The following is a 20,114-nucleotide window of genomic DNA, read 5'->3' as shown; positions in this document are numbered from 1 at the left end:
GAGGGGGAAGGCGGGGGCTGGTCGAGTCCCTCACAGGCGCGTGGAAGCACAGAGGGCCTGGAGCAGCTGCTTGGTTTCATTTTTAATGAGTTGCGTTGGTGCAATGCGAGCAGAGCTGCAGGGGAGCGAGGCGCTGAGCAGGGCGGGCTGCGGAAGCGGGGCACGGAACGAGCCGGGTAGGAACCGCTATGGGCTGCATCAGAACATGAGGTGCTGGACCTGCTGCTCTGTGAGGCCTCAATGGGGGCAGGTGGGGGCACGTGCAGACCCCGGGAAGGAGCTGCAATGAGGTTCTGGGCATTTGGAGACTTCTCAGGCTTTAAATACAAAAGCCCAAATCTGAATTCTAGGGAGGAGATCAGATGTGGCAGCTGCCTGCAGAGGAAGCATACTCAGAATGCCTGGGCCCAGCTGCAGCACTGGCCCCTGTCCTCCCAGCAGGCCTAGAAGCATCAGAACCAAAACTGGGTTCGTGATGAGTCTCCTCTGAATCTCTCAGCTTTTTGCATCCACGTGCTGCAGGACCCACGGCCGCAGCAGAGCCCCATGCCTGCGTATCGGGGCTGGTTGTCTTCCCCCGTCAGCTTGCAGTCAGCCATGCTGCAGCAGTCAGGTGGGATGAGATGGAATGAGAGGAACATCAGGAACAGCAACAGCAGGAGTGATGCACGGGGTGCCCGGGGTTGGCGGACTACTGTGAGCGAAGGGAACATTGCTTTGCTCACTTACACAGAGACACTAATGGCTAATAAGGGAAGCAGCCCAGTTTGGAGCTGGCCTGCTGTGCGGGGCTGTGGTTACATCTCAGCGGGGCAGTTGAGCTGATCTGTGGGCATCATCTTGTCAGTGTCGATCTTGTAGGACCGGAGCATGCTCTTCAGGTGCTCCACGGTGTCTGGGTGCATTTCAGGAGCTCGGGACAGAATCCAGGCGTACTCGAAGTGGAAAAGCCAGAAGATGCTGGTGCAGGAGTACACCAGTGAGTAGCTTTTGTAGTCAGTGGAGATGACCGTGTATGGGGCAGAGGGCATTACTGGGGGAGAGAGGCTCAGTTACACTGCAGGCAGCTACTCCTGCACCCTTTTGCTGCTGCTGAGCTGTGAAACTGCTGGCCCTGTTGACAAAGCCCCATTGGAACTTCTTGCTCTGCCCAGAGGGACCCAAGAGCGCCACAAAGCCCTGCACAGGAAGCTGTAGCTGGGAGTTAACGCCATGACCCAATTTGCTTGCCAGTCCTCTGGCAGAGTACTGTCCATACTTAAGTGCCTCGTGCCCCTGCCAGCTCGGAGCCCCGTGCCCTCACCCCACTGTGCTGCCAGGCCCCAGGGCAGGCTCGCCCCTCACTTTGTGGCTCTGCTTCTCTGCTGCAAGAGAGCTCAGCCTACTCACATCAGCAATACTTACACCAGTTGAAGCTGACACCCAGCTTGGCCGGCTCCTTCACGTCTGTGTGCATGATTTCTCCTTCGATTTCATTTATTTTGCCACTGGAACTAAGGGCAGGAGGACACAGGGCAGTGTGAAATCATCTCAGCTGTGCTGGAAATCACATTTCAATTTCCTGACGTTGTGGGCAGGACATTACATCTCCAGAAACCTCTCCGACCAGCAGGGACAGACCCCTCCTACCGTCCTGTGCCCAGAATACACCAAAGGTACAGACCTCCCCTTGCAGGACGGGCAGAGCCCAGCACCTTGTGCAGCATGCCTGTGCTTGCCAGTCCCTGCCGTTTGTGTGTGTGTTCACCTCTGTTTAATCACCTGCATTTTCTCCAGGTCAGCACACTCTTTCACACACCAGTGGCCCATCCCTGCTCGGTGAGCTGGGGTTTGTTCCACTGCAGGTGCCGAGCATGGCCCTGCTGGTAGCAGGCTCTGCCACTTGGCCACCCATCTGATAATTGCCTTTATCCGCCATGTACCTCAGGAACTGCACACTGCCCACGGGGCAGGAAAGTGTCACTGTTTCTTGTGAAACAGGAACATCCAGGACGGCAGTGCGCAGCCCCATTGGCAACCCGCCCGCATCCCACAAACAGCACACAGCTGTTTGCCAGCATGGGAGCTGCAGGGACAATGTGGCACGGCTGGAGAGCAGCAGGAGCACAGCTCCCCGCCGGACACAAGGTGCCTGGTGCCACGCTGCTGTTCTTGTGAGGCAGAACAAAGTCCCCATGCCATGCCAGGGAGCGCAGGGACGGCACATCCCCCCTGCTTGCTCACGTGCTCCTCCTGTCACTGGCACCCCATGGCACCAGGGCTACCATGGAGCCTGATACATCAACATGTTTGTGCCTCCCCCAGCAGCCATAAACAGGGGATGTGGGCAAAAATCACCCCCTGGGACAGGAGGAGGGGCGGTGGGAGCACAACCAATACAGGCATAGCCTGCACAGCGGCACTTACAGCATCTCCTTGTTGATCACTTTAAACTTCCCATTCTCCTTCAGCGAGTAGTTTGCCTGGATGCAGGTTCCTTTCTCAAAATAAGAGGGCAGCTTTTCTATCTCGTACCACTTTCCCAAATACTGAGAAAAGAAAGCCAAGAGAGAAGCTTGGAGCACAGGGGCTGGAGGTGGAACGACTGAGCCCACGGGGTTTATGTGAGCTGTGGGCATTGCAGCAGGGCAGCTGCTCCTGCACAGGGCTGGGTTGGACCAGGAGCAGGGTGTTATTAGTATCACTGCTGCCATGGGGCATCCAGGTCACCGCCGGCCCACAGCTGAGCACTGTGCCACTGCTCCTGTGCCACCTAACCTGCTGTGAGGCTTTAGAATCACTTCACACCTTGTTGATATCGAAGTCCTGCTGCACTGGTGGGTCCGGGCATGGTCCTATGTGGAACACCTGTGCATTCCCCAAGCCGAGGAGACCAAGCAGGACTGAGAGCTGCACTGCCGTTCCCAGCATGGCCGTGCTGGTGGGAAACAGACCTGGGAAGGAGGAAAACAGCTGCTTTTGGCTCTGAGAGGCGGCAGGAGGGACAGTGCATCCTCATGTGCCGCGGTGCTCACAACTTCATCAACACCAAATAAAGTGTGATCCAACCCCTGCGAGATGTGCTGTGAGGAGGCAGAGGGTACTTGTCCTGCAGCACAGCCCTGTGCCCCGGGCATGATGCAGCGTCCTTTGTGAGGTGCTGACCAGTGCAGAGCCGGGTGAGACCTGTGCCACCCACCCCACACAGACCCGGTACCAGGACTCTGCCCACACGCTCCAGGCACGGAGCTGCTCTGCGTCCAGCAAGGAGCGGCATTTCCCCGAGTTCAGAAGATGAGCCCAGTCTGCCTCCAGCTGCAGGGCACGGTCCGTCTGCGGACAAACACAGCATCTCCTAGTTCAGACACATACCTTGGCTGACGAGGCACAGCGATGCTCCGCGGGGGACCAGGTCCGCACAGAACAGCTCTGCAGGGAGCTCTCCGCGCCTCGTTTTATAAGCGTGCCGGGATTCTCATTATACAGCACCGGCACAAGCCACTCCCTGGCCCTGGACGTGTTTTGCTTTGCGGAGGGCCGGTCAGCTGCCTTGGATCCGCAGCTGGTACGGGGTCAGGGATGGGCTGCGCCTTGGCTGCTCACTCATGCAAACAGCACCCCTCGACTCTGCGCTCCTCTCCCTGCTGCTGGGCAGCCTGGGCCGGCTGCTCACAGCCCTGCGGCTGCACGCAGCGGGAGGGAGAAGCCCGCAGAAGGCACAGCAGCCCTGCCCTATTGCACCGGCCCATCACTGTGCTCCTGGGTGAGCCGGCCTCGCACAGAGCCTGTCCAATGTCCCACGGACCCTCAGTGTCCTCAAGGGCACTGAATGGGGCCTGGGCCGTGCTGTGGTGCTGCCCCGTGGCCTCCCTACAGTGGGATCTCCTGCTGGGAGGAGCACTGGCTCCTTTCGACCACCTCTGCGTGGGGTCTGCCCAGTGACACGGGCCGGCAGTGTGTGCTGTGCTTGTGCAAGGCAGCTCCTGGCCATCACGGTCAGTTCCAGTGCACGGGGAGGATGGAGTCACAGGAGGCACCGCAGTTGCACTGAGGAGCCACGAGGTCTTTTGGCAGTTTGTTTTCCAGACTTGCCTCATCCCGAGTGAAAGGTGTCAGTGTAATTAGCTCTGCATCGACATGACGGCTCTTCCAACAGGTGCCCGGCAAATGGCTCTGACAGCAGTGCAGTCATCTGTGAGTCCGCCGGACCTGTGTGTTATGCAAGGAGCTGGGTGACAGCCAGCTGCCCTGTGTGGCCAATTACTGTCTTTAAAACCTTATCTTTGCTGAGTCTTCCACTCTGCGTGCCCTTGTATGTGTGTGCACATCCTAGGGAACCCCTGACTGCCCACATGGTGCCCCAAGAGCCACAAACATCCCTCTCAAAAAGCCCGTGCAGAGGCAGTCAGGCCATGATGCCCCCCCCAGGTACATGAAGGCAGAACTGAGGTGAGTTGACAGCTGAGCCTTGGCTGCTGGGCCTGCCTGGTGCCTGGGCTGTCCCTCTGTCTCTGCCTGGCCACACAGAGCCAATGGTCAGGGGGGAGCTGAGCCTCCCGAGCAGTTTAATTGTGGGGTGCAGAGAGCTCATCTCCAGCTGGCGTGTGGCTCTGGCCCTGGGCAGAGGAGGGAGGCACATCAAAGGGCAGGAAGCTGGGGCAGGGCTGGGAGCACAGGAAGGAGGAGTGGTGGGGGAAATGGGGCCAAGGGAGAGCAGGAGGTGCCCGGAATGCTGCCTGCAGGAACGGGGCTTCCCTCCACGTCTGGGTGACAAAACACACTAAGCAGATGCTGCTGCCCGCTCCTCACTGTGCACCCCAGGGATGCCAGCCTAGGGCAGCAGGCAACAGAACCCCTCCTTGCACTGAGACCCTGAGGCAGGGAGGGGTCTCCATTAAAATGCTGTCTCCCCATCCACCTCTGCCACGGAGAGCACCACAGTGTGCACACTGATTGTGGTGCTGGTCAGAAGCTTCATGTGGAAGTGCTTCTCAGGCAGCATAGGCTGCGGTGGATGCGGGGCTGGATGGCTCCTGGGGCTGCTGCTTGTGGCAGGGTAGTGGAGCTGCTGCGGGATTTCAGCACCCCAGCTGTGCAGGATGGAGCAGTACAGAGCAGCTGGAAACGCCTGTGGTAGAGGTGCTACAGCGACCAGGAGCTCAGGCTCTGCTATGGGACACCAGCAGCTCCTGCCCTCAGTGCTGGGGTGAGAGTGTCCCAGGGCCAGGGCTGAGATCCAGCACACAGCCAACACTGCACGGGTGGCTCTTCCTCATACAGGAGGCTCCTTCCTTCCCTTTCTCTGTCTTTGCCCCTGCAAGTTCCTTTGGGGTGTTTTTCTGCCTTCTCTAAAGGAAATGTGGTTTTGGGAAGACCAAACAGGCCAAAACGTGTATAGAGACAAAAATGAGCCCGGAGGGGAAAAGGCAGAGAAAAGAAGGGCAGGTGGGAATTCTTCTCTGTTTCTAGGAGTGGCAGAAAGTGCTTTGAAATCTATTTGTGCAAAATGGTGTAAAAATTCCAATTACAGCTACAGTACCAAAGGAAGTAAACAAGCTCTGGAAGCAAGAAGTGGCCTCTGGGATGGAGGAACGTGTTCCAAGGTGACTGCACGAAAGATGTTGTGATTCATATATGTACATTAGTGAGTAATTTTCCACCTCAGAAATCATCCAATTACATATTCAAAATGCAAGAAGGCAGAGAGAGATTTAAGGAGTCATGAAACTGAATAAGATGCTATTATGTCAAAGCAATCCTGGCCGTGCAGGCTGCAGTGGAGGCCAGCCTGGTCAGGATGGACAAAGCCCTGGGGAGAGAAGTCAGTGGGGTCCCTGCCTGCCTGGTAGCAGAAAAAATGAAACAGCAAATTAAAACAAGGACAGAGAGGTACGAGCTGGGCAGTCTCCTCAGACAGGACTACACTGCTAAGGTGGAACAACGATACAACTTAGGCCCTGCAGCACTTCACCCCTGTAGACATGCTCACTATAAAGACCAGAGCTCAGGAAGGTGTTGATCTCAGCCTTCCAGCCTGACCCAGAGGTGCCCCACACCATGCTGTGTGCCGCTATATAAGGGCAAACAAGGTTTTATTTTGCATTTCACTGCTGCGTTATCACTCTGTGTGCTGTGTACCAGGCACAGCATGTGTTCAGCTCCACTTGGAGGAGCCAGGAGGGGTGCAGCAGCTCCCCAGGCTGTGCCGTGCCATGCCGTGCTGTGCCATGCCGTGCTGTGCCATGCCGTGCTGTGCCATGCTGTGCCGTGCCACAGGTGTCAGCACTGCAGCCTGGCTCATGCACTCCTTCCCACACGTATCCACTTTTTGGCAGAGTCCTTAAGTGGTTCCCAGCAATCTGAAACATTTCTCAAACGCTTTAAAAATAGTCACTGAGCACACTTAGAGCTGCGGTGGGACTTTGCACGAGCTGCAAATCATTGCAACAGAAGGGATGGCTGCACACTGAGTGGCTGCAGTGAGGCTGCTGGGCTGCAACACAGGCCTGAGTGTTCCCCAGCTGGAGCTTACACTGCAAGGAAAATAAATAACATATATTCTGCACTCAGTGCTCTGACTTTGTTTCAACCCACAGTTAGGCTTTGAAATAGCACACGGACACCATTCACGGTGAGCTTTGTGCAAGTCAGGGGATTTCAGGAATGATTAATTCACTTCTGCAGCTTTCACGCAGAAGTCTGGAGCAATGTCTTCTATTCTGCTGCAAAAATGATTCAGCTGATGGAAGAGGTAACAGCCATTTGGACATGAGCTGTAACAACAAAGCGGATTTGGATTTCCACTTTCCAATACCTTCCAGCGGCAGAGGTACGAGGATGCTGATCACAGGCAGAGGGAGCTCAAGAGGCTGCCGGAGAAGTCACTGCACCATCGTGCCTCTTGAGCTTCTACCGGGGCAGAACTGTTACTTCACATCATTGCTCTAGGTGAAGGCACAGCTGTGCTACCTCCCTGAACACATGCCAAGGGAGAATATGATCCGGCCGTGTCGGTAGCATCCCTGAGGCTCCTCCAGCTCTGCTGAGAATGAACACACTCCACCTGGCTCCAAGCCAGGCCCCAGAGGTGGCTCTGGCTCTGCTACAAGCTCTCATGCTATTTGAAGCATCTCTCCCATCCCCAGCACTCAGGCAGCTGGCTGAGAAATACGCTGGTATCGGTTTTGGTTTGTTAGAAAGGCATTTTTCAGCATTGTGGTCACAGAAGATGCTGAAAACTCACATTTTGAAACCCCAGCCGGAAAGGCAGCTGCTGCTGCTGCTGTTGTCTCGCTATTTACAGCATCACTGTCTTCAGGGCAGCCCCCAGGCTAGGAAGATTAAGGCCTAGGACACATGGAATGGTTTCCAATCCGTAAAGCACATAAGGAGCCTCCAGCTGAGGCACGCTGGGTGGCACTGTTGCAGTGGGTGCAGCTGGGCCAGCAGCAGTCAGTGCAGGGCAGGGCTCAGCCGCCTTGCGGAGCAGATGTAGCTGTTGTAGTAATCTTTAGTACAGCCTTCTAACCTTCATTGAACACGTTGAATGCTTTTTTCCAGATGATAACGCTGATGTTCATCTTTGATCTTCTCTCAAGGACAAGATCCAACTGAATTTGTGCATGGTGCTTTAACCCAGTGGCTCCAGCTAGCAGAAGTGGGTAGGGACAGCACGTGCATTTACAGCTTCTGCACCCGAAACCCTCTTTGCCAGACCACGTGAATCTATTTGTCTAACCTTCTCAGTCTCTCAGACTGAATGTCGCTCATCACCTAAGCGGGAGGCCACAGCTGCCTGCACAGTGATGCACTTCAGTGCTCAAAAATGACCTGGCTGGAAAGGTTTAAAGATGGAAGGTTCTGTAGTCAAGACTGAGTACAGTCTTCAGATACGTGAAAAGCAGTTATGAAAGGAACTGTTCCTCTCCTGTCTGCATCCCCTGCTGGTGGAGGAGGTGTTTGAGGGTTGAAGACCAGGAGCCCTGGGTACCCCAGTCTCCATGTAGACCTTTGAAGCAACAGGACTGCACTGCAGAAGGGAGAGCAGCCCCGGGCAATGTCCCCTGCTGCTTTTCAATGTCCATGCTGTGTGTGAGAACATTGCTATCACTGGCCTCCTTCCCAGAGTTGTTTCTGGCAGAAATACAGCTCCTCAGCTACAGGTTCAAAGCCAGATATGCACAAAGGGCTTCTTAAATCCAACACCCATCCACCTCCATCCCAGGTGTCAAAGCAATAGGCTCCACAGGCTGTTGCCAACACACCATGAATTGGTCACATGCACCCTTTGGCCAGGAGAAAAGAGTATTGGGCCCGATTAGCAGAGTAGAGCAGCTCACATCCCTTGCCTTTTTCACTTTTACTTTTTGATGGTGCTCAATAACCAGACAGTGCCTGCGAGACCATCATTTGGAAGGAACGTGGCGCATAGAAATATTCCGATTGTTAACGTTATCTAAGAGAAATTACACACCATTGCCTATGAACACTTGTCCAGATGCTGGCTTTTCTCTCAGCCAAGCAGACTGCAGATTACCATTCCAACGCAGCAGTTAACATTTGGTATCACTCACCTCCTGACCAATTCTGCACCTGTTTGAGCTCTTCCAACCATACAAGAACAGCAGACCTATGGTATAATTCACTCACAGCTGCGGTAACAACTGCTGAAGCCCAGAGGAAGAAGCATACGTTCTTATTCTCTGTGTATCTCCCTGTACAGCTAAACACATACAAGATCATCAACGAGGGATCTCCATAGCAACTTCTCGCCTCTGCCTCAGCTGAAACACTTCCTCTGCAGCTCTTGCTGCTTAGAAGAGCCTTCTGGTTTCTCTGGACTTCTAGAGATGATCTTTCTTTACTCCACCCCCAACAAACCTCACCCTGTAAACTCTCTCCCTGTGCTGCCAGTTGAGGACTCACGTTGGGTGTAAGCCAAGCACCACGGGTGCTCTGAGGTCAGGGTCACACGCTGAGACTTGTCACTATTCTGGGACTTGTTTTGTGGTTCAGACAGAGAGATCCTGGAGCTATTTGGAGCACCCAGACAAATTCACAGAGTTCATATGGGAGGCTGCAGGAGTCCCCTTGCTGTGTTAAGCTGGACCAGAGCAAACACAACATGCAGACAACCACTCCTCAGCTCCCAGAGGCATCACAGAGAACTAACTCAACGCGGCCAGGAAAACAAAACTATTTTGCAAAGACTGAAGGTGCTGTATGTCTTAAGGCACCATGAAGAACACACAGGAAAAGGCAGGAGTGCCGTAGACTTAGCAGCTGGCCCTTTGTAGGAAAGCCACAGCCTAGCTCCTCACAGGCTACCACAGCAGCAATGAACATGGATTTCCAGAGTTCCCTGTCCTCCACGCTTCAAGGTCATTCCCAAAAAGACTGAATGTTTTCTTTCTGTTACTCATTAGCAAGACAACAATCTGCCCTCAGTGACTGCACAATGCAACATGCTACAGAGATCTGCCTCAGGGAGCAGATTTTAAAACCAAGTTCTCACTGGACAGCAAACAGCTGCTGGAAGTTCAAGATGGTAAGGGAGGTAAGGGACCCAGCTCGGTCAGCTTGGCTCTCTCCTGCTGGATCAGAGCCTGCGTACTGTGCAGAAACATCTGATAGCTGCTCTTCCACGTCAGCACTCTGCTCCTCTCACCACCAGCCATCCACACAGAGCTCCCAGCAAAGCAGAAATCAGACTGGGCTGTGGCAGCTCACCCAAGCATTTCTCAGAGGGACAGACGAAGGGACTGGGGCTCACATGCTGTGAAATCCTAACACTGACCCTGCATGAGGTCCTCACATGGCCTTGGGCACTTCTTGGCTTGCAAGTCTCAGTTCTTCCTGTAAGAAGAGCTAATCCTTATTACCTGACAGCTGTAGCATTTGGATTAGTTACACGTAGAATGCTGAGGCAATGAATAACTTGTATCAACACTTTCTCACCAATGTCACTTGAGGGAAACCACATAAAATATAAACAGCGGTAACGTGTGTGCTTGCCGAGGCCTTTCTCCAGCTGCCTTTTCCTAAAGAAACACAGGACCTGCGGAACTCTAAGTGCACTGTTGGTCTGGGAACAGCAGTCACAACACAGGCAGTGCACTTGTTGAGACCTCCCTGAACTGGATAGCTGAGAAGACCTAAGCAAACGCAGCACAACTTAAGAGGCTTTTTGCTTTGCATCAAAGACTGAACACAAACAGCCAGCAGTGAGCGATTCCCAGGCACGGCTCCAAAATTGGGATCTTCTGAAGAACCTTTTCTCCAATTCCTTCTTCCCTTCCACCCATTCCCTCCATCAGTCCAGGCCAAGAGCTGCTGGAGGAAGGATCTCAATACTGTCACTGTTTTAGTACAAAGCCACCTTGCACAGAAGAGCTGGCCTGATAACTGAAGCCATCAACTCCAATAGCAGCTCAAACATCTCACTTCCCATTTCTCCAAGTAAACCCGAGCAATAATGGCTACAATCAACCAACACAAAACTGCTCAGGACACTGAGACGTTCAGAATGTTGGAGAAACGAGCACTGGAGACACGGACATGTGCTTTACAAATCTCACAGTTTATTTTCCTCTGTGCAAATTAGTGCTACTTAACATTACTCCCATTTCACAGTGCAAGGGGCAGAAGTGATTTCAACACTGCCTAAACAAGCTGCAGTTCAGTAGGACTGTGGAATCATTCTGGGTGCTGGATCCCAGACAGTCTCCACGTGATTATGATCTGAAATAAAAAAAGAACTGCATGGACAGCATTTTCAGAAATTATCTGTAATACAAGCTACCTCCGCAGCATATCCAAAGGAAAACAGCTGCCTCCTCAGGCATCACAGCATTCACAGCTGCATCCAGCCTCCGAGCAGTTACAAACAGCAGCATATAAAAGTTTATGGCACAGCTTCAAAGTCATAGCTACCTGAGATAGATGAGGTAAGAGCAAATTACAAGCTCTTATGTTCATTTAATCTCACATAAGACAACACAGAACAAAATGTAGCAGCAGAATGGGAGGCTGACACCCTAGAATGAGAGGGCAGATCCCCACTAGCTGCTTTGCTGGTGGTCACCGCTTGGAAAGAGGACAGAAGGTGTGAGGTTTGGCAGCCTCAGCACTTGGAAAAATGATTGAATGCTCTGGATACAGCCAACAGGAGAGACCCTCGGGGGTATTCTGCAGAAGTAGCTCATATCAGTTGTCATGAAGTTCTGAGGAGACAATCGTGTGTGACATAGAGATTTCATTGTGCAGTATTGATTCAAAAGAAACACATCACCTGAAACATCCTTCCAGAGCTCAGAGTCAGACCAAACTGACCACACGGTGCCTTTTTTCAACTGGTACCTGACACTGCAGTTAAAGAAGTCAAATTTGTTTGCTACTTCAGATTCAAGACTGTCTCACAAAGCTCATCGGCAGTGGGTGGAAAGACCACTGGCTGAGGGGCAGCTCACACACCAGGAGTTATTACAGGGCTCTTCCCTGCCCAGACTGTCTCCGGCTCCTGGCTCCAGCAGCTCCTGATCACAGTGCTGGGAGGGAACAGCCCTTCTTTGCAATTAGGTAATGAGGCTGTTTAGAGGCAGTGCGGCTGTTTTCATGGAAAGAGCAAACAGTTATGGAGCAGCAGAGCTTCCTACCAGCACTGTGAAAACAAAATAAGGCTGTGACTGACCCATTTTTAATCAAATGGAAAACTGCTTTTGTTTCCCATTTTAGCTTTTTCCCTTTGAGACATCTCATAGCAACAGCTTCACTCTGCTATTACCAGCCTATCCTTGTAAGGAAAACCAGGAGCCCAGTAATGAGTCCAATTTATCACTAGGGGAACTCAGCTGACCTAGTTACACTAGCCACATATTTGACCCATTATGTTAACCTTTCTCTTGCTTCTCCACAGTTAAAAGCAAAACACCTTTCAACTTTAATCAGGGCAGCAGAGGAAAGACCAAGTTAGGAAAGAGACAGAAAAGACATAACTTTTCTCAGCATCCCACAACACAAAACGTGAAGCCATAACCCAACTAAACTGAAGGCACATAAAATCTAAAGAGGAGATGCACCAGTGATCAGCGTAGAACTAAGTCAACTCTAAACTGTGTGTACAAACAAGCGCTGGAAGGATGCTTGAAGGATGGCCTTTCACAGTGTGGCTCCAGGAATGTAAAGCCAGTCAGCAATGGCAGTGGGCAGATGGGTCATGACTTGCAGTCTCATCCACCAGTAGGTCTCCATGGGATTGTAGCGGTTGTTTGGGTGTGCGGAGATGAGCATGTTGGTGATGTCATTCAAGACAAGAGACATGTCCTTCAGGCCACTGTTAACAAAGGACTTCATCAGGGCCACGTGGCGAGTGAAATACTCCCTCCCATAGTCCTCCTGCACGGTGCTGCTGGCTCCACTCCACAGCACCTCAGCCTGCTTGTCGATGCTGTCCTCTGTCAGGATGCCGGTCGCTGCCACGAAGTTACTGGGCTCGATGAGGACGACTTTGACCCCCCAGCGATACATCTCCTGCCGCAGGCAGTCGGAAAAGGCTGCCACCCCATACTTGGAAATGCAGTAGCAGGAGCGAGATGGACTCACCATCCTTCCTAACATGCTTGTGATATTCACTACGCGGCCTGGAGGAGAAAAAAGCATTGAGAAATGACTAACTGGCTGTTCCCAGTGAGGTCAGCATGGGCTGCAGAAGCAGCAGTGACAACATTCTAGTAAAAAGGTGCTTTGTTGGATGGCACTGATTTGTAAAATCTGTATCTTGAAGTAGTGTCCAAATCCTCTCTCAGGAGCCTCTCTCTCTCTCTAGACTCCATCAGGCCAGCCTCATCTGGCTGGTGGTACACATTTAAGGATGCACAAAGCATACAAGACATCTCCTTCCTTCTAATTCCCAAGTCAGTCAGTGTCTTTATCTTCTCAGGCTACTAGCTGTATGCTCTTACACCCACATGCACCAGCAGAACCAGCAGAAGAACCTGCAGCACAAGCACTGTAATTTGCTCACCCCACTGGCTGGTCAGGACTATCTACAGCAGCACATGCTTGGGATAAATGGAGAAGAGACTTGATGTGCTTCTGTCTATGGAGCAGCAAAGAGCATTCGTTCAAACTCCTATGAGCAGCCCATGTCAGCCTAATGGCAGAGCCCTGGCAGCTCATGCTAGGTCACTGTCTAGGGGGCAGTGGTAGCCACCCCTCTGTGGGGAACTGTCTTTCCAACATATGTGGGATTACAGTTTTGTCCACGCTTACAAAACAGGCCCTTGAAATCTCATCACAAAGAGCACTTCCACAGCCATGGAGTATGACACATTTCTGCAGCTTGAAATTTTAGCTGAGAAACAAGTGGGTGGCTCTGCTCTCATTACAGAGCAAACCCATGTTTGGAGGGACTGTGAGAACCACTTACTGACCTGATTGATAAGTGGCATTTTGTAGTAAGATGGAGCTTGTTTAGTGGGTACTTTCTGGAAGTGGTATCTGAGCAATCTGCTCAATATAGCCTCTTTCTGTCCTCACAGAACACATAGCTGTACCAGCATTCTCCCACACACACTAAATAAAGAAATCCTTCAGAGCTTTGCTCATAGGTATCTTCCCCCCTCCATAAAATAGAATTTTGATGGTAACCACCTTCACGTATTCCATCTAAAATGGCTGTTACGGACTCATTTATTCCATGACAACCCCTCTGCAGTCGTCTGTGAGCTGAGTAACATGAAGGGAAAGATTCAGCTGTCCAAAATTAAGCACTCATGCGACTTCGGAAGCCAGAAGTATCTTTCTTATGGCAATCAGACACTTCTTCTAAAGGTGGTCCAAGTTCTCCTTTCATACCTGCCAGCAATGCTTGGAGATCTTTGATATCCTGGAATGCCTAAGATCACACCTGCTGTGTAGTGCTTAGACAGTCCCCCTGTCTGGAACACAATGCATCAAACAATGCTGTCTATTTTGCCTACATGCCGCAGACATCCTCCTTGGTGTTCTTTGAAGCAGGCTGGTTCATACATTTTATCTATGTTTCTTTGCTGCATGGCAAAATATACATGAACCTTGCCACATTACCCAGCATATACCTTCAGCTCTGCGAATGAGGGGCAGAAAAGCCTTTGTCACCCTCACGGTGCCCCACAGGTTGATATCTGTCACCTCCTTGTAGTTGTCTAAACTTGTAAATTCCACCTCTCCAAAAGTTGAGACACCAGCATTGTTCACCAGGCCCCACAGACCTGCCAACAACAACAACAACAAGTTAAAGAATGGGACAAGGAAGAAGTCACAGAGAAGCAGCTCTATTCGCAGTAACCCAGCACCTTGACAAAGAACTGGACACTTCCATAGGAAAAAAAAAGTTGTAGATAAAAACCAAACAAAGAGAAAAAAGACCTTAAAGATACCAGATATAAAGCCTGTAGGGCTTCTTTGGAGCTTCTGGGATAGTGAGGGGGGTCCACAAGAATAGCAATCCTGAACGTCTCCTCTAAGGCCAGAGGCTCTACTTTGTATGACTGGATCTGGCTGGCCCTCTTTTATGCCTCTTGTAGGTCCCAGGTTTGTCTTCTCTCATGGACTTCATCATGCCATTCTGCATTCTGAAGAGGGCTGGACTTTCCCTCAATTAAGCAAACAATAAAACAGAAGGAAAACAACCACCTTAGATTTCTTCATCTACTTCACTACTCCAGGCTGTGATGCACTAATTCGGAGAGCGTTCAGTACTGACCTGCAGGATTGTGGCCCAGTTACCAGCTCCTGTACTTCAGTCCAGATATTTGGACTCCCTCAATTCTAACTAATGCAGGACATGGCAAATTTACAACCAACCCTTAAACAACTGGAACTAGAATAAGAACTTCTATTGTGCATGCAGTCCCATCAGGATTAAATAGACTGCACTTACCAAAGCTCCTGCACTCAGCTCCTTACATGTCCAAGACTTAGCAGGTCACTGAGCATTTGACCCTTTGAAGTCATTACTGTAGGAGTCCCCATGGCAAATACTTTAGCACGGAGTCCACACTTTGTGAAATTGCTGAAGCACAGGACTATGCAGCCATAAACTGCAGTAAGTACAAACAGAAGAGCTGGAACAAGATAAGAGTTGTCCTAATTAGATGTCCTGCTGTTGTCATTTTTTGTGTAAGTAGCAAGCTTGAATTGGTGCCCCTTTCTGCTTTCTGATCCTCTTCTTAATATTAAGAACACACATGGGAGTAGGAAATAATATCTGCGCACAGGGATCTCAGACCCTGCTGTCACAAGTACCCGTGCCATGCCACCCTGACACAAAAACTTATCAACCTCTGAAAAAAGTTTGGCTGTTAGCCCAGCCTCTGTTCCACACCTCCTCTGCTCCCATGTATGAAAGTCTTCCAGCCTAGATTTGTTTGCAGGATGACAGTAACCGCATATTTTACTAAACATAGTCTAAGCAAGTTGTAACATTCCCCCATTCACCCAATTAATGTCAACAGAATGTATTCTCCTGGATCACTTTAAAAGCCCCACCTGCCCCTGCTAGGCTGGCTTTCATGATGGCTGTGGTAGCCTTCCCTTTTCCTGCTCCCAGCTGAGTTCACTTCACCTGAAAACTTCTGGCCACCCCACGTAGAGGGGCACAGGGGGAGTCATGTCTTACCAGTGATAACCACGCATTCCCTCACAGTCTGTCCCAGTCAGGCCATGTTACAAACAGAACAAAGAGCTAATACTTAAATGGTCACAAGGCTGTTTGCAGGACAGTGGTGTGTTTATAGAGCACAGCCTTATCACTATTACTTCTTTAATGTCAATAATACAGTGGGAACTACATAACACTGAAGACAAACAGTGGCACTCCCAACATCAGAATGAGTTTAGCCTTATGTACACAGTGGAAAGAGACAGAGAAGTCTAATACAAGGACCGTTCTGTGCTACCTCCAGGGCCACACTTGCTGTGCAGTGCACCTCAGTCTGAATGCAGACTATATTCCAGTATGTTACTGCGCACTATTTATAAGCAAGCTCCAAACCTCAGTCACATGCCTCCTAAAAAGAGGTCTTTGCTGCTTTGCACTCTGTGCTGCAGCAACCAACTACAAGGTAAGGCTCTTAGGAGCAGGAGAAACCGGTCCAACTTGCTGATCAAGGGCACAAGCTTTCACTGTTCATTCTGCACACAAGATTTTGTGAACACTGCTGCATTTACTGAAGCAGCAGAGCTGCCCCCTTACAAGTTAACTCACAGTGGGAAATGGCACTGTGCCACCACTGCTGTCGCTGGGTTCTTCAGGGAAAGCTCGAGAAGCTGTGAAATGTGTGACGAGGGCTGGATAATTGCGTAGGAAGAAAAATCATGCAGAGCATGTGTGGGAACAGAGCTTGTATGTAACTCAGTTTCATATGCTCGTTTTAGGTGGAAGGGTGTGCTACATAATTTGCAAGAAGATTAGAACTGTTATTTACTAGCTTTATGCATTTATATGAATTAGAACAGGCTCATGGTAGCCTTATCCAAGCCTCAGGAGCAATTACCATCCAGCCACACAATCCATTAATGCTGGAGACACAGATGTGAAACTTCAGTCCACCCTCAGCCAGACACTGTAGCTGCTGCCCAGCTTGTTATTCACACGGAGGCTGCACAGAAACCCAGAAAGGGCAAGGAAACCTCACAGCCTCATCATGTGGGAAGAGGTGAGGTATCACACAGGCTCTGTCTGTAAGCTCATATCCCATTGCCAGACCACTCACAGAAGCTGTCTGAAGCCCAATCCAGGAGCCAAGCTGTGCTGCAGCAGCAATGCAATCAGTCACCCTTTCCCCAGTACCTCTGCTCCATTCCAGCCCAGTGTGAGAGTAGACATGGAACATCCTGTCACCTGTATCATCTGAAGAATCATCTGGCCCAGAAAAACAAAGGTCCCCACACACCTTCCTCTGGGTCTTTCAGGGTCATCTTCACATAATCCACAGCCTGAGCCACCTCCTGGTCGCTGCACACATTCAGCTGTAGCACTTTCATGCGATCTGACTTCATGTCCTTCAGCTCTCTGGCTCCGTCTCCATTCTTATCCTGTTCAGCAGAAAAGAAAGATGCCTTGCTAAGGCTGCAGACAAATTCACAGGGACAGGAAATGCCACCTATTGAAAAACTGCATGCAGAGGTGTAAACCTGGTACAGAAACAGGCACACAAGACATACAACCCACTGTGCAACCCATGGTTATAATCTGTTCCCTCCAGCACAGCCCTTACATCTACATCAGTGACCCACTGCTCTGACTGGTTAAAAGCCTTTGTGTGCTCCTCACATGAAGGGTTCCACAATCGTAACAATGTCATATACTGCATCAGCTCAGGATGGCCTCAGGTGGCTCTCATCCCATGCTCCATAGGTAACACAGCAAACATTTATACACAGATCAGAGGAAGTTTTTCTAGGCTTAAAAGCAAAAGGTCAATCAGGCACCTTACTCATCTAATTCCAAAATACTGCTTAGCATCTAATGAGATGGCACTATCAGAAAGCAAAACAGTAGGTCCACCTCTGGCATGCCTACCAGCAAACAGTTTGATGCTACAGGATACAGCAGAAAGCCTATAACCTATATAATAGTAATATTTTGCTCTAAATATGCAGCAGAACAGGATGCACAGGAAAGCATGAACAGTGAAGATGTCTATAATCTTGTCTTGTGTGGCCGGAGCATGAAAGGAGGAAGTTCTGTCCAAAGAAACAAGAACAAGGCTCTTTGCTCTACCAATAATATGATGGCTTCCTTTCTCTCCTTTTCCTTTCTTTTGTCTTTTCCACCAGGCATTTCTCACCTTCTCAAATATGTTTGAGAAAAGTAATGTACGATTAACTTAGAATAATAAAGATAGTTTTACGAGCCCTCAGCTTCTTAACAGCTTACTGCTGTTACCATCAGACATTCTGTTACTATCTGTTGGTTTGTTCTGGGGTTGCTTTTTTTTTGTATACCAAACCCATATGTGGTTCACACTTCAAATTTTACCTGGTTGCTTCCAGACAGGATAGATAGCCATGCTCAGACACCATACAATGAAACTGAATAGAGCACAGATTAGCCGTGCAGTTCCTCAGCAGGCTGGAGATTTAGTTTGCCAAACTACTCCCTGAATTACAGGATCTGCCTTGATAGGGAGGAAGAAATTATGAATAGGTGAGTCACATGCCTGGCCGCCACTCTTCCTTTAGTACTTGATACCAACACCCACCCACAGCACAAGGGCAAACAAGGAGAGCAACACGCTGCCTCCACAGCAAAGCTAATGTAAAACCGTAACAACTTGTTTTCCTACATGCATCTCAAGCTACCTATTCAATAAGCACAGCATAAACCATCCTGCCTCCACCTGCAGTTCAGTGAACAGTGACATGTTATGAAGGAAAAGAGCTGAAATTCCATCTGGGCACTGAGAAAAACAGGGTACCCCTGTTAATATGAGCATATAATTACTCCAGATTTACGGCAATAGTAGGAATCTGCTTCTGTCCCTATGGCTGCAGATCACGTCACAACTGACCTATTTCAAAGTATCACAAAAAGACAGACTTGAAGTTTTCCAGCGCACTGTGACTCTTATCCACACATAAAAGGAATCTCTAGAAGAGACACTACAAGTACTTAATAACACAGTCATCAAAATACTATATTCCCTTTGAAATGAGTGAAGGTTGTGCGATGTCTCTCTGTATTTCTGGGAGATGCTCTTGCATCTCAGCTCTGAATTACACAAAGTGACTTTCAGATACCTAACTGTGAATAAAGCGGAGTTAATTCTGCTTCTGAAGAGGTTTACTGTATCTCACTGCAAACAAACACTTAACTACAGCTGTAATCACAGAGCACAGAACACACCTTTCCCTGTGTTGTTTGTTGTTTATATATATTATAACCTTCATGATATAAAGAAATAGTTGCACTGTTTGGTTGGTTGGTTGTTTTTTGAGAAAAAACTTGCAGATCAGCAGTTTAAAAATCCAATATAAGTTGTACCATTCACAGTGAAAGAAATTTTCCTCTGTGCCAATGCAATTCCATCTACAAAGTTACCTTCCCAGCTAGAAGTTAATCGCTGTTAACAAAACACAGCTATCTTGGAAGACTCCATTCCAGACACTATTTAGCTATAAAACCAATAGTTCAAGGCACCTCAGGGACAGCGAGCACATTGTACAGTTTATATGCTCCCATGGTTCCTCCTCCTGGTTTTTTGAAGACTGGTTTTGAACCTGGCATTTGTTCTTCTTCACACATTGGCTGGTTCCTCTATCCCTGCAAGCAATCCTATCCAGGATGCCACCAGAAGGGTGGGGGGCTACATCTTGGTCCCATTGGCAGCACTGGCCCTGGCTTGGGCGCTTGCAGTGATTTGACTGGGAATCAAAAAGCAACAAGCCCAGTGCTGAGCAGCATCCCTGAGGTGCCACCTATCCCACTGGCAGCTCTCCCACACCTCATCTCCTTCTCATGTGCACGTGCCTCAGACCTACCCGCACCACACAGCAACTCAGGCACAGCAGGACATGGGCTGACTCATGGTGCTTGCATTCTCCTGTCACCTTCAGTTCCCTCGTTGCTGCCTACCCACCCATTCCTTCTTCGCATTTCCTCAGGAAAAAAAGCTTGTATTTGTCATTACCAGATTCCAGCTATTTGTTTTCAGATTGCAACTGATTTGTTGGCATCGTTTTGAATACTACTCCCACAGGGACATGCAATCCTCCCCGCTTGGCACTACGCTCATATTTATTTTTCCTCTATGTGAACTCTGATCCAGGGCACTTCCAAGAAAATTTCACTGGGGCTGAACAGCAGTCACAGGCTTAGAGCGTAAGTTTGATCGTCAGATTACGAGGGACTGCATCAAAACCCTTATTTGAGGTGCACTTATTCCTTCTCCTTTAAACACGCTGCTGCTTAGTCAGAATGAGATTAGGCTGACATGGCACAACCTGTTCCCAGTGAACTTGTACATCACACACGGCACTATAAATGCCTAGATCATCAAATCGACAGTTGTGTGTGTTGCATCTTCATCTCGTATGCAGCAGGTAAACTGTCTGGTTGATAACCCCAGAGGTCCACCACCTTTTGAGAGACA

The 20,114-nt window shown here is 50.0% G+C and overlaps 2 protein-coding genes across 5 annotated transcripts in view; both read right to left on the bottom strand.

The window, feature by feature from the left end:
- Positions 1–68: 68 nt before the first annotated feature.
- APOD (apolipoprotein D) lies at positions 69–3,449 on the bottom strand. Its single transcript, XM_072344356.1, has 5 exons — positions 3,352–3,449; positions 2,788–2,934; positions 2,407–2,528; positions 1,405–1,493; positions 69–1,033 (listed from the first exon to the last, which is right to left on the bottom strand). The coding sequence occupies exons 2-5, from the start codon at positions 2,908–2,910 to the stop codon at positions 798–800; spliced, it is 570 nt and encodes a 189-aa protein (XP_072200457.1). The 5' UTR covers positions 2,911–2,934; positions 3,352–3,449; the 3' UTR covers positions 69–797.
- A 7,090-nt stretch (positions 3,450–10,539) lies between these two features.
- The window catches only part of LOC140256096 (D-beta-hydroxybutyrate dehydrogenase, mitochondrial-like), a 16,924-nt gene continuing 7,349 nt past the window's right edge, over positions 10,540–20,114 (bottom strand). For all 4 annotated transcript variants that reach the window (XM_072344347.1, XM_072344348.1, XM_072344349.1 and 1 more), the window contains 3 exons: positions 16,914–17,055; positions 14,076–14,228; positions 10,540–12,617 (listed from right to left, as the gene is read on the bottom strand). In XM_072344347.1, coding sequence (XP_072200448.1) covers positions 12,136–12,617; positions 14,076–14,228; positions 16,914–17,055 — 777 coding nt within the window. In that variant the 3' untranslated portion in view covers positions 10,540–12,135. The remainder of the gene's footprint in view (positions 12,618–14,075; positions 14,229–16,913; positions 17,056–20,114) is intronic.

Source organism: Excalfactoria chinensis, chromosome 9 (assembly GCF_039878825.1).
Source record: "Excalfactoria chinensis isolate bCotChi1 chromosome 9, bCotChi1.hap2, whole genome shotgun sequence".
Classification (NCBI taxonomy): Eukaryota; Metazoa; Chordata; class Aves; order Galliformes; family Phasianidae; genus Excalfactoria; species Excalfactoria chinensis.
Note: the sequence above shows the minus strand (reverse complement) of the source record. Positions and strands in the feature narration are given on the sequence as shown.